Consider the following 14,937-nt stretch of genomic DNA (forward strand, 5'->3'; position numbering starts at 1 on the left):
ATAAATTGGATACAAACTTAAATCTTAAACCCATATACCTCCATGTCATTTATGGTTTTGCATTTGTGCATGTCTTGCCTCACTGAAAAAAAACTGAAAAATGCTTGCTGAAAAATACATAAAAACATGAAATTTGATGTATATATATATATATATATATGTATATGTATATATATATATAGTCAGCCTATTTTTCCTAATGTAAAGGCCCACGCGTGTTTGCATTCCTTCGCTGTTTTTGCTCTATCACTTCTCCTGGGAGGCTGTTTTATTTGTGTACCACCTTCTCAGTAAAGTAAAACATCGTTTCATTACCTCTTACCCTCTACTTTTAACTCAGATTCCAATAGTTTGCAGATATAAAACCACATAAAGAACGTAATGGTGGAAAGCTTTTGTAATACACATCTTGAATTAAAAAAATAACTTTTTTTATTAAAAAAATGTGTTCTAGATGCATGTGCATGGGGTACTGCCTTGTGTGCTATATGTTGTAGAAACATGCATAAAGCTATCTGCAGCAAATGTTTGCATAAAGATGAATGGAACAGATGACTAGCTAAAGCTATACGTGACAGATGCATACTTAAAACTGTATGTGACAAATCATTGCCATGCTGCCAAAGTTTTCTGAGATTTTGAAAAACCATTGTTTTCACGTGTGAATGACCAAAGTGAAGATGTATTTCCCCAAAAAGTTGTGACATTATGTCATATCTCTCGGTGCCTTAAACGATATTCTAAATCTCCACAAGTTGATATATGTCCTAAACTGTGATGCACATTTGATAGTTACCCCTGATTGATGGTGAATGTTTATTATTACTAATGCCAAGGTATGATATATGTGGCATTAATTCCCCTTACATTAGTCTAATTAGCATAGTGGTAGCCTGCCAGCACCTCTTTGTCACCTCTGTAGTCCTTAAATCATCAATGAGTTTGATTATGATCACGGGGTCTGCAGATTAGCAAAATCTAGAAAACTACATACATGATAGCCCTGGGTGACAGCATTTCTGCATTGGCATGGGTGAGATTTGGATGAGAGGATCTAGGTGATAGCAAAGCCTCAGAGAAACCCACAGAAGAATGACATTTATTGCCCTAGCATAGCATCATATGTCTAGCCTGCCGTTGCGCAATCTATATCCCCATCAGTTTCTGTGTAGCAGGATGTGCTAATTTATCTGCCACATTTTATAAAATCACCCAACATTGCAAAACCTCCAATTCCTTAACATAATATATGTAATGATTAATATTTAATACCCCTGTGTTCGTACTTGCTTGGAGTGGAACATGTCATAAGAATTCAATACCGCTTTACAAGACCATTACAACCCCTTGTTCACTCTATCACACATATTCTGATATGTCTTAAATTTGGACCTGTTGAACGAGTTCACCATATTTCACAACCTTTATTTTTTGGCATTGCTTGTAGGCCCGTCCAGGCTTTTGTAATTTGTGTTAATTAAGTTTCTTAGCACAGCTATTCCCTTCACCTGCTTTAAATCAGTTTTAGTTGATAAACATTTACTTTTTTTTAGAAACAGACAAATGTGATTTGTTTGGATACTTGTGTAATGACAACTAGGAATATGTCACATAAAATGATGCCAATAACCTAGGTCACATCTGCAGGACACATTGGAACTATTAGAGTACTGCATCTCTTCTTGGGGAATAGACATTAAATGGTTTGACCCACACAATCTATTCTTCCTACAACATTTAAGGCAAACTTTTCACATACTTTTGTAGGATTAACACTTATACTTTGTCTGTTATTTTCTCTTTTTTCCTTTCGTTCCACTCTCTCGTTTCCTGATTATACCTTTGCCCCATTTCACGTGACTCCGGATGGTGAAAATGATCCAGGGAATGAAGGGTCACCCTGGAGAGAAGGTGAGTCAATGTCTCCTTTCCCCAGAAATGCCCTCTAACAACACACTTTGCCATCTGGAAACTGTTTACTTAAAGAAAAAAGAGCAAAATGACTCCTCTTTCATTCTAGCTTCCTCGCATTCATCCTCCTCTTTAATGATAGACTCCACTTTACTAAATCACTCCCATTTTAAAAGATAATTAAGAACATGGGAAATGTTTGGTGGCCAAAGTGCTACCAACCATTTTGGGTACTTGGTCCTGCTCATGTGTCTCTTTGTAACTCTTCATTGTTAACCACCCATAGAGTTGATGACATGTCATAATGAGTATTAATCATTTAAGACTCACAAGCCTCCACATGGACCTGCTGTGTGACTTCTGTTGTAAAACATTTTGTGGATCACAGACACCGTTAGAAACACACTATTAGGATGTACATGTCCCTGTAAACACAGCATGTGCCTATTTGTGTTACGCCAAGCCCAAAGGAATACAGTTATAAGAATGGAAAGCCTCTGCACACTTTTGTTATAAAATTGGAAAAAATAAACAAACCACAAAAGTTTGTTTCACGCAGTCTGCTTTTTAGTATATAAATCGTAGTGGCATGGATGATGAATGTGGGGCATGGTATTTATTATAATCATGAATGCCAGGAATTTTCCAAAAGGTTTGATCTTTTTGAGTATAGCTGGTTAGTTTGTATTCGTTTCCCCAAAGAGTTGCAAATGGAGGTTTGTTCATAAAATATTTTTATAAAAAAAAGGTAATTTAATGCCTATACTGAGTTTAATTATTATTTTCTTACAACAACTGTTTTTGATGTTCTAACACAGTCAATAGAGAATAGACATGTGGAAATGGAATGAAAAAAGATTTGGATGATTTTTTTCTTTTGCTTTTGGTTCATTAGTTCTCGAACAATGAATTTTGTTTCCTGCCCTTTAAGTTCAGATGAACTTTGGATGGGGTTTTCAATTCAGAAACGAAATTTGTTGTCACTCTTTCACACTCTCTCACACTCTCATTCACTCTCTCAATGTCTACGTACTTCCTCTGGTGACAGCTTCCATGTCCCCATCTCTTTTTTTCTTACAGCACCTCTTCTCTTACTTCTTCTTGTACGTCTATCTTCATCCGCTTTTCTGTGAACCATGCCTCCCAGCGCACTTCCACGTACTCCCAATAGGCCAAAATAACGCAGACGCATTTCCGGTTATAGAGAAGCATTTCTGCAACTCTCTGTCTCTGAGAATTGCGCCGGGAGACCTGGTTCACGGAGAAGCAAACTATCAAAGAAAACATGGGGAGAAGTGGACAAAGAAAGAAGACAGATGAACAAGAAGAGGCAAGAGAAGAAGCAGAGCTGCGGAAAAGGAGATGGCGATACAGAAGAGTTCGTCGGACAAGGCTTGAGAAAGAGAGTGGGAGAGTGTGAGGGACATTTTGGACATCTGTATGAATTCACAAAATTGGCAAATTTCATTAGAATTAATTTGTATGAATCCATATGCACAAGTCTAGTACAGCTGACAACAAACTTGACCAACAGACAGGTAGACAAATTCATCAGCAAATAAACTTACAAAGTCTATCTTGGCAGCATCTTTACATCGTTTTCATGTATAGATGCCTTGCTGCTGAGTTTTTTCTTGAGTGCTGTCAAGTGGTTTTCCTATGACTGGACAGGTGTTTGGTACCTTAGCGATAGACTTCTATATCTATCTTCTATGTTAGCAGTCTGGTTTTGTAACCTCAATGATACCTTGGCATTGAATTGACAAACATTCTCCTTTTACATCCCTCCAATGTATATTACCGTTTAGGGAATTTTGTATTCAAACATTGTAATTAATAGGCTATAGCCACAAAACCAGACATGTGTTGTTGCTTACACATAAATCAAAAGCAGTAACATTTTTCTTTGACAAAGAATATATGTAACCACATCCTGGTGGTGTCTTGCACATCTCCTTCTTTGGAATTCTTTTCTGGATACAGAGCTTGTTCTGTTTTGAGTTTAAGTAAATTGACAGAGTACAGATGACATATCTGTCACTGAGTGGGCATTACCTTCCACCCCCAGGTAATGGTTGTCTAACGTTCTGATTGAGATGTGTATGTATTGTTACCACGTTCACTCATAAGGCTATTGCAGTGTACAGTGTTGTCACCGTATCAGAGAGGAGTTAAACGATATGTTGGGATACAATTTCAGTGAAATCTCAGACTTTGAGGTACATATGCAGGGATTATATATATCAAATATCTGTCGTTAGGGTTCTCCACATACCAGGGATATAATGAACTGGCCCAGCAAGATATGTTTACTAAACTTGCATCAAGCTTCTTTTTTATTTACAAACCATACATTTGTCTTATGGCTCTTTGTGATTAATGGGATTATCCGATTTTAAAACTCATTCTTTAACATAATTAAGAGGACTTGGAATGCATCTGGTTTTCTTGTGATCAAGCATTAAGCAGTGAAGGCTAATTGACTCTATTGGCCAATTTAATCAGCCTTTAATCATCAAAACTTGAATAGTTTAAAAATCTCATGTATGTCATCCTTACTAGTGGTGACTGTAAGAAATGCTACATGGATGGATAATTAAAGATACAGTTTTGTGATCTCGTCAGTGTGTTGGCAAACTGTGTGTGATCATCATCATCAGAAATACTTGTATACTCATATTTGATGTATGTTATATGGCCTATATATTAGATGGAACCTGTTGCGTGGTATCTACCATATCCTGCAAATGTATTTTTCCTTTCTGTTTTGTAATGCTGTCAAACTGTGAAACATTATCAAATGATACAGAAAAAAACAATAATTCAGTCTGCATATTATATTATCAATATACATGTGCTCTTGCATTACAAATCCATCAATCTAACACTTCTGTAGCAGTGCAAACCTGATTTGTGTAGTCCTCAATTAACTGGCAAAAAGGAAAATGTTAGCCTAGGCTTCTTGTTAATGAGGGGGTTTGTTATGCGAGTGCTTACATTAGAAGAAAGCTGTATTAAAAGCAGCTGAACTTGTTGTCTTCTGTCTGTCTTCGACAGTGTGCTTTTATTTGTATTTAATCAGAAGATTTCTGAAATTAAATGGGTCCTAGCTTTTGAGTGGTGGTGCCAAGCTCAAAGTCTCAAGGGCCCACCAACACATTTGCATTTGATTAAACCACTAGTGTTCAAGCATGGATATAGTCAATGTTTGCCCTGTTTGTGGGTCTCAAAGCCTAGAATGTGACCTCTGTAATAGAACCAATGTTTTGGAGTAGACTGGTAACTTTGCTGCTTCTTAGCTTTTTGAGTATTTTGCATGTAGCATGTATTTTAAATTCTCTTAGCTCCATTCTTATTCTATCTTCTTCAGTTAACACTTAATTTCCTTGTTTGTCTGAATGTTTTACCTTTGGAAAGTGCTGTCAGGGACTTTTAGACTACCCTTCTAAACCAAAATAATGCTGCAAAGCGGAGTTATCATGGTTCTTGTGGGCCTTCTGTAAGTCAGAATTTGACTTTAGCTGGACAGCTCCGTGCCAGGGTTTTCTAACTTTTATATTAGTTGTCTTGAGCTCCCTGCACTAATTTTATAGGCTTTGTCATCACTAACCTTTTCAGGCCAAATGCCTTTTGCAGTTCTCAGTAGATTTATCATTCTCTTTCTTTCCTCTTATCCATCTTTTTTCTACAGGGAGCTCCAGGAGAACCTGGCATGTCTATTATAGGACCCCGTGGGCCTCCTGTAAGTCCTATTTGTTTTTTATAATCAATTCCTCACTTGAGGATTTGGACTGTGATACAGGATGTGCAAACACAAGCTGTTTGATAGATTCTAAGTTGTTTTACCATTGTATAAAAAGGATTATACAATTTGTTTTCAGATCACCTAAACACTACAGCTAAATTTAGACTTGGCTGATTCTGCCTTTACAAAAAACTGTGTATAGCAGTCCCTTAAGAGTCACTGGCTGTTTCTTAGTTAGTTATCCTCAGCTGTCATATTGTTCAGGATACTACTGATATAGAATTCAGGTTTAATAGTAGCATATATCATTATATTAATAATAATATTATTGTTTTTGTAAACCCAAAGTAATACATTTCCATAGTATCACAAGTTTCCACTTATAATTTAATTTGCACGCTACCCTCTCTATTAGAGACAATATCAAAGCAACAGACTTAAGCACATATTAGTCATACTATTACAAGATGCTATATAGGCACCTAATAACACTAAAGCAGAACCATGTGCTGCAGCTGGGTGCGGTCTGTGCTACAGATGAGATGAGCCAATCTCTAGCTGTCCAGACATACTTAAATGTCTGTTCCTGTACATGAGTACCGCTAGTCATCAAGTAAGCTGGGGTTCCATCTCATGACACTCAGTAACAGTCATTCTTCCCCAATCTGACTCAAATAATGTTGATGCCCCCATGCCCTAAAAATGCTAGATTTTCCATTAATGGGACATAGGTTGAAACTGGGCAAGAGCAAAGGTAGGTGGACAATGGACCAAAAAGAGAGTGGGTCAGTACCTTTTCTACATGTATCACCTAAAAAAAATTTGGTGCGCAATCCATCGCATAAGCTGTTGCATCCCCTGTACCTTACTTTCATCAGTAACCATCTAACAAATGTCAGGACTTGTTTTTGGAAGCCTAATATGCACAAGACAAGTTTTTTTTGTTCAACACATAGCCATATACATAAATGAGGGTTGTAAAGTAGAATGTTGCGTGTCAGCAATGGGAGACTTTAGTTGTGCCATAGCCTAATGCTCAGACACGTACTTCTTTGTGTATTTTTATATGCACACATGTTGCTTGGTGATGTTCGGTTAAGAATAACATAATTACAGTTTGTGAATCTGGATAGTAACTAGTTTATTTAAAATAGCAGGAATATTACTGTCTCTATTTTTAAAAGTTATTTTTTGCATTTTTGGGGTTTTCATGTCAGAAGCATGTCTAATAATAGTAAAACGAAATTATATGCAATTTAAAATAAAATAAATCCCAGAGGCATATGTGGAACCAAACTTAAAGTAGATCATTGAAACTCTCCTCGGCTTCAAGAGGAACATCTGTATGTTAATTCAAAAGATCTCCTGGTAATATACATTTTTTTTGTAGAAACGGACTAAAAATTAGAAGAGTTGCCTTAAACCAGCCTGTGTTGCCTGCTTGCTTCAAGCAGTAACTTTACTAAGGCTCTCTCTTACTTCCTCTTACATCTTTCATCTAAAACATGTAATACTTTTCATATGCCAGAAACATCTGTTATCGGTAAAAAGGAGGCTTAAATTGCAGACATAACTACATAATTTCACATGTATCATAAGCTAAACGCTCCTGAATGTGTATAATAAAAGGGGTCTCACCTAAAAGATCTAAATATGTCTTAAGGGATCATAATATGTATAGGAGGAAAGAAGATTTACATATTTAAAATAATCTAACAAAGCACTTAGAGTTTATATATATATATATATGTATCTCACGAAAGTGAGTACACCCCTCACATTTATACCTTTTCATGTGACAGCACAGAAGAAATAACACTCTGCTACAATGTGAAGTAGTGAGTGTACAGTCTGTATAACAGTGTAAATTTGCTGTCCCCTCAAAATAACTCAACACACAGCCATTAATACAAAAAACAAAAACTGTCTACGCTTCTCACCCTAATAAAGTTGGCAAAAAATATATAAACATAATATAAATGAATCAATAGGGTGAGAACCTACTCTCACCTCCTACATAGTGTGCCTTGAAGTGGCGGGTGAGCTTAATTATGCTTTGGCCAATTCATATAACCAAAACCTCTCATTTATATTATGTTTACATGTTTGTTGCCAACTTTATTAGGGTGAGAAGCACAGGCGTTTTTTTTTTTTTTTTTATTAGAGAAATATAAAATATACAGACAAAGAATTCATAATATACGGCTATTATAGAAGCATTCAGAGTCTAAAACATTAACATCGAACACAAAGACAGACGAAAATATAAATAATAAATATATTATTTCAACTAATCATTGGGGGCAGTTTTTGATTTTTGTATACATTGTACAGCCAATACACAGCTGTATTTGCAGCATGCTTACACCTGTTTGGTAGGCCTCCTATTATACATTTGTATTATTTGAGCCTGAGACTAGCTTAGCGCACCGACATTTTTTCTTTTCCCTGTTTACACAGCCATTAATGTCTAAACCTTGGCAACAAAAGTGAGTACACCCCTAATTGGAAATGTCTGAATTGGGCTCTATTAGCCATTTCCCCTCCCCGGTGTCATGTGACTCGTTAGTGTTACAAGGTCTCAGGTGTGAATGGGGAGCAGGTGTGTTAAATTTGGTGTTATCGCTCTCACACTCTCTCATACTGGTCACTGGAAGTTCAACATGGCACCTCATGGCAAAGAACTCTCTGAGGATCTGAAAAAAAGAATTGTTGCTCTACATAAAGATGGCCTAGGCTATAAGAAGATTGCCAAGACCCTGAAACTGAGCTGCAGCACGGTGGGCAAGACCATACAGCGGTTTCACAGGACAGGCCTCTCTATGGTCGACCAAAGAAGTTGAGTGCACGTGCTCAGCGTCATATCCAGAGGTTGTCTTTGGGAAATAGATGTATGAGTGCTGCCAGCATTGCTGCAGAGGTTGAAGAAGTGGGGGGTCAGCCTGTCAGTGCTCAGACCATACGCCGCACACTGCATTAAATTGGTCTGCATGGCTGTCGTCCCAGAAGGAAGCCTCTTCTAAAGATGATGCACAAGAGAGCCTGCAAACAGTTTTATGAAGACAAGCAGACTAAGGACATGGATTACTGGAACCCTGGTCTGATGAGACCAAGATAAACTTATTTGGTTCAGATGGTGTCAAGCGTGTGTGGCGGCAACCAGTACAAAGACAAGTGTGTCTTGCCTACAGTCAAGCATGGTGGTGGGAGTGTCATGGTTTGGGCCTGCATCACATGAAAAGATATAATCAAATATTTACAAAAATGTTAGGGGTGTACTCACTTTTGTGAGATACTGTATATATATCTATCCTTAATCTATGAAGAGACCAAGGACTAATTAACATCTGAGTCTTTACTTCAGGGAAAGAAGGGCAGACTACATGGGTCAAGTGTTTTTTATCTGCTGTCAAATTCTGTGTTTCTGTGAATCATTTTTATAGGTGGTTCTGACTGTGTTGGTTCAATGTACCATACCTCAGCATTTCACATTGCTAAATATGTTCTTTTGATTGAAGGAATGTTATGGGACATAGCTTTACCAAGAGTTTTTATGCCTATTCTTAAAAGGGAAATAGATATATAGTAGCTTTATTGGTCCAAGAGAAGGGAGGGTCTTTTATTATAGGTAATAGCATTTACAGGGCATGCATAGGAAAAGCTGTAGTCACATAAGCTTCTGGGACCTCCACAATCTCTTCTCCAGATGTGTCTATCTGATGAAGAGACATATGAGGTCACAAAAGCTTGTGTGACTCTACATAATTTCTATGCTGGCCCACTAAAAGTATCACATATGGCTAAAGACACCACACCACACTCTCTTGATAGCTATGTATGTGCTTGATTATGGGATGTACAAAAAAATTAATATCCTGGTTTTAGACAATTTCCTTTTGAAAGACATTTCCTCTTCTTTATGTACACTCTGCACCATCAAACATTACAAGCTTCTAAAAAAGAGGGACAAAGAGATTATGGAACATATACACCATTACCTGCATGGCAATATAATACAGAGTTTGCATGGAATTGTAAGCATGTGAGACAATTAAGCATTGTCAGGATTTAACACATGCTTATGCACATGGGTACATTGCTTTGTGTTGGAAGAGCTATCCAAGGCTACTTTGGTAAAAAGTCAAGATTGTCCTACAGTACATGAGGCAGGTAACCATAACTGCTTTCTCTTTCATTCCACCAAAGAAGAAGTATTTATGTTTTAAAAGAAAGTTGTGAAATAAAATAATAATTAACTTTAGGAAATGTACTGGCTTGTTTCATCCATCAACCTGCATTGTTTTCTTTTGGAAGCAAGCTTTTTAGTAGTGCAATTTGGCTACATTTCCTCTGTCTTGGATTCTATACAGTAACACAGTGATTGTTACTTAGATGATTTTAGATTTTAGCATATATATATATATATACGACCTTTTCAACCTAGAATAGATCTAGAGCCACAATAGTATTGTGTTATTGCCTAGCGAATTCTTGGAGCTAAGCAGCATATGATCTAAGTGTGTTGGAAATCAACTTTTTACCTTCTGGTACGAAGATCACACACTGTTTTTATTAAAGGCCAAAGCATTTGAAAATCCTTATACTGCATATTAACTTAATGATAAAGCATTTGCTGTTTATTTTCGTCTTCCCATACTAATGAACGAATAAAGGACCGTATCACAAGGGCTTCACAGGTAGTACTCCGAGGTCAAGTGGAAGCCAAGCAGCAGGAGTGGATAGAACATCTGGTTTTCCAGTTGAGTGTCATATGTACAGTAATAGGCCATGCTAATAAGAAACAGCTTAGCCTCTTTAAAAACCCACCTGTCTTTCCACTCAAATGTCGGATACATTATGAAAATGCACATAAAAACGAGTATTATTTTAAGTTTAAAAAAATACACACTTTCCTGTTATATCCATGGTGCATGTAGAGTATACTGGATGTCAAGTTATAGGCACATACCTACATTATAGAAAGCTAAACCTATTTAACATCACCTGCTTAGCCTAGCATGTTTACACTTGAACAGCTTCTTTCTTAAATTTTAAATTTAAACAGAATTAAAATGTTGCATTGATTCTCGACACATTTTTTTAATAACATGAGCATTTGACATGCCATTCTCCTTGTAAAGTTTTCCACTAATGTTTTCCCGCATACGATAATCATTACTAACACAAGCAACACCTTTGTTCATGTGCTGCAGATGATTTTTCCATACAAGTTAACAGATCTTCAATCTAACAAAAGAAATATATATATTAACTTTCTCCCCCCAAATATTTTGGAATTCGCACTCTTCCATATGCCTGTAGATTGAAACTAAATATTTGCCCCTGTGTTAGGACAGGGAAATTATAGTACCTGGGAACGAGGTGGCAGAAAGAGGGCATGACGGCAGGGTTAACCACACATATAGGTGCTTACAATAGGGAATTTTAGAGCAGGAGATTCTGAAATTGAGCCAGTAAGAACCTACCATCTAGCAAGACCCCCCAAAGAACCAAATCCTGCTGACTTTTTTAAATCAAAGGGACAGTTTACTGTCCCTGACCCCCTCAATGAAGAGTAAAGCATATAAAAGTACTTTAATATGCAGTCCACAATAACGAAAAAGAAATAAAAAGAGTTTTTACCTGAAGAAGCCAATCACTGGCAGGAAATCAATGAGAGCACTTGCCATCTATCATGTATTCATCTGTAATGCAAATACCATTATTTATTGCTCTGCTGTTTCACGTTGGAGATTGAGCTAATAAAGGAACTTTATTCATTTTGTTTAAGTGATACTGAAAAACACAGGAACTTGACTTAAATTGATTTTGCACAGCATGCACTCCATAATAAAAAGGTTTAATAAAAAACAAAAAATTAGTAAGTAACAGAAATGTAAAAACGCCTCTAGGCCAAGGCAAAGATCAGCGAGATACAATTTTGCTAGTTATTGTGAATAATGCTTGCATTGTGAGTAGAAGCACTTTATCTTGCATGTATGTCCCAAAGGAGGTTGTGCATACGTTCAGGTCTGTTAGTTAAGCTTCCATGTAGATAGACGGGGAAAACTTTTGGTCTCATATGTAAGTCCAGACAGACAGTAAAAAATAAAAATACATTTTATACATGCACCTGAGGACAGCTTATTTATGATCTTTCCACAAACACTGTCATCTACCGATGATCTGGAGAGAACTAAAACAGGAATTGCAAGTGAAAACAGTTTGCCTCTTGTAACAGAAAACCTACAGTATTTTTATTTTACACACTAAGATGGAACGTTGTGAAGACATTTTTTTTAAAACTACAGTTGTTCTCATTATTGAGGCTGAGGACCACTAAGGGTCTTCCCTGTGGGACCTGAGCTGAATCAATGTAGACACAAGAGTAAGGATGTACTTGTCACAGAAGAAAGTGCAAAACATATAGAATGGGCTTATTTCCTTATTATTTTATTATTTGTGGAAGGTTGTAAGAATTTAGTAGGCGATGGTCCTCATAAGGCCACTAATTACCATGACTATGACTTATTAGTCATTTGCATTATTATGCATTATTAGGGTAAGTATGCATCACTCATACAGGGCATATTGATTCCGCAATTGACCTTAACACATGCAAAATACTTACTTACTGGTTTGTTGATGCATTATATCCAATTTTTCAGATTTACAAAAAAAAGTTTGCTTTTTGGCTGGAGGCATGGCTAGGGGGCAGAGCTTTTCCAAAACTTTTTATGTGACATTTTCACTTGCTGATAGTTATCTATTTGAGGGGTAAAGCATTTTGAAGAAAAACAAGTCATGTATTTAATTTAAGATTTACATTATAAACTGAGTTTACTCCTTTTATACACATTATTGGGCTGTTGGGACTTAGGATATACCTATTCCCACCAAACATTCTGAGCTTCTAGAGAAGAGGCAAATAAGGAACAGGGCCAAGAGTGAAGCTTGAGGGGTATGTCAATGATCATGTGTGTGTGTATATATATATATATATATATAACATAGTACAACACTTTTATTGCACACAAACTGTTTATCTGACATTAAGATTTGCATTTTTGTATCCTTTCAGCCAGCCTCCACCTCATTAAAATACTTTACCTTATGAAATCAAGATAAAAATTCAAAGTACATTACACTTAAGAAAAAAAAACTGGAGTTGAAGATATTTAGTAGAAAATCCAGTTTGTCTAGCATACGGGATTAGCAGATATCAGAATTATATAGCTGCAGAGATTTTAGCTTTTCAGCCCTAATTAAATTACAAACGGGAACATTTTATCAGAATAAACAGATCATGTACTCTGAATTAAAAAGGAAAAGAAAGAAATACTAGGACTAACATTTTGTATTAATATAGCTAAATTGTGTCCAGATTTAATTTTTCTTTATCTACAGTCATTATCAGTCCAGTTTTTAATCCTTCTTCATGTCGCAGGGCTGAAAAAGCGGGTAATAACAAATGCTTCATTGGCAGCCCCTGAGACTCAGCAAATTATTTCAATCATGTAGTACACAAAGGTCAAAGAGACTTTTTTTTTATGCGTCTTGTCTTAGCGCATGTGTATGATTCAGGGAAATGAAGGAAATTGGAAAAATTATGTTTCTTCTTTTGATTAAAAGGTGTAGTTTGATGTATGTATCGTCTAATTTTCCACGTTAATTGCTGAAAACAACGTTTTCCCATGTTGATGTTCAGATTGCTGTGTGCTTCTTGTATACAAATAATTTTGCTTCTAATTGATTTCTCTAAATAAAAAGGGACATACTCTGATTTTGCACTCCATGCTTGATTCTATAAAGATAGCAGTCACATAATTAAGTTGCGTGGCTTTGTGTCTTAAATCCTTGCTTACTTCCAATTGTTGAATTTATATCCCTACTGGTCTAGCTTAGAAATTAAGGAAGCAAACAGATCTGATCCCTATACATATGTCAAAACCTGGTATTAATTTGTACTTGTATGGACCACCAAGGGAATGGAAGATAAACCTGCGTTGCTGAAGCCAACTTTAGACCTGTTACCTGCTATGGTGATAAGACCAATTTTCAAGCATGGCACCAGAATCAACTTATTATATATAACATCTTTTGTGTTTTTAATGCCTTGAACAGGTTGTAGTTAAGAGACCCAGGCAGGATTTCCTTCAATGTACCTGCCAACCATCCCGGCTTTCGGGAACTGTCCTGCTGCCCCAAGTGGCTGCCACTCAGTCCTGCTGCCACTCTGTCCTATTGCCCCAAGTAGCTGCCACTCTGCCCTGCTTCTGTAGACAACAGATGAGTACAGTGAGGTGGATCTTCATGTAAGGTGGGGAGATGGCCACAGTTGGACCCTGCCTACTTCAGAATTCTAGAACTGAAACTATTGACTGTAAAGGATTTTCAAAGGGCTGAAGCATAGTTCTCAACGCAATTCTCCATAATGAATTTAAATGTTTACCATGGAGTGAACACCTGAATTAAGCAGGGTTTGAAGTAATATGACTTGACAGGAACAGTTAAACAATTGCATTTTTAGTGGGATGATAAAAAGCACTCACTTGGTAGGCAATGAGTTAATGTATGACAAATAGATCTAATGAGGTTTCCTTTGGCTTCTAACCAGAAGCTATGTAAACAATGTGTTTCCAGATTGTGGTGACTGTGTAACTGGATAATTATTCCCAGTTCCAGAATGCTCATCACAGTTAATACGTTTTTTTTTTGTTTATAATAAACTGTTTACAATACAATGTTTACACTCCGCATGTTAACTTTGGCTAATACAGTAACTAAACTAAATAGTGAATCATGTTAACCGTATGACTTGCTTTTTCTTAATAATGGCATACACAAATGTTTTTTTATTATTATTTTTATTTTTTCTAAATAACTGTTATATTTATTAAAATATTGCTATATTAAATATGAGTTTAGTTTGTAAATCATTTTGAAATCATCACAATTACTAAATATATGCAACATCATCATGTTTTATTAGAATTGTATTTCTTCTTGAGTATCATATTTTTTTTTTCCTTTTGAGAAATCAGAGAAACCTAAAAAAAGTCAAAACCTTTTTAAGACCTAATATTTTCTATCTCACATCTTATTTTAGGGACAGCCTGGAACAAGAGGTTTTCCTGGATTTCCTGTGAGTACAATAATGTAGGATGTACCAGGGCAGACTTAATCTTTTACCCAAAGGCAGTAATTAACCAACTCTTATTATATGGGTGACCATAGTGATAACCTTTCCACCATAGTGACTTGCTTATTTGAATGCTTGT

General features: G+C 36.4%; 1 protein-coding gene across 1 annotated transcript in view; it reads left to right on the forward strand.

Moving 5' to 3' along the window:
* The first annotated feature begins 1,608 nt into the window (after positions 1-1,608).
* The window catches only part of COL13A1 (collagen type XIII alpha 1 chain), a 76,660-nt gene continuing 63,331 nt past the window's right edge, over positions 1,609-14,937 (forward strand). Inside the window, exons 1-3 of the mRNA XM_053451269.1 lie at positions 1,609-1,911; positions 5,603-5,653; positions 14,766-14,801. Of these exons, the coding sequence (XP_053307244.1) occupies positions 1,867-1,911; positions 5,603-5,653; positions 14,766-14,801 (132 nt within the window). The 5' untranslated portion in view covers positions 1,609-1,866. The remainder of the gene's footprint in view (positions 1,912-5,602; positions 5,654-14,765; positions 14,802-14,937) is intronic.

This window comes from Spea bombifrons, chromosome 11 (genome assembly GCF_027358695.1).
Source record: "Spea bombifrons isolate aSpeBom1 chromosome 11, aSpeBom1.2.pri, whole genome shotgun sequence".
Taxonomy (NCBI): domain Eukaryota; kingdom Metazoa; phylum Chordata; class Amphibia; order Anura; family Pelobatidae; genus Spea; species Spea bombifrons.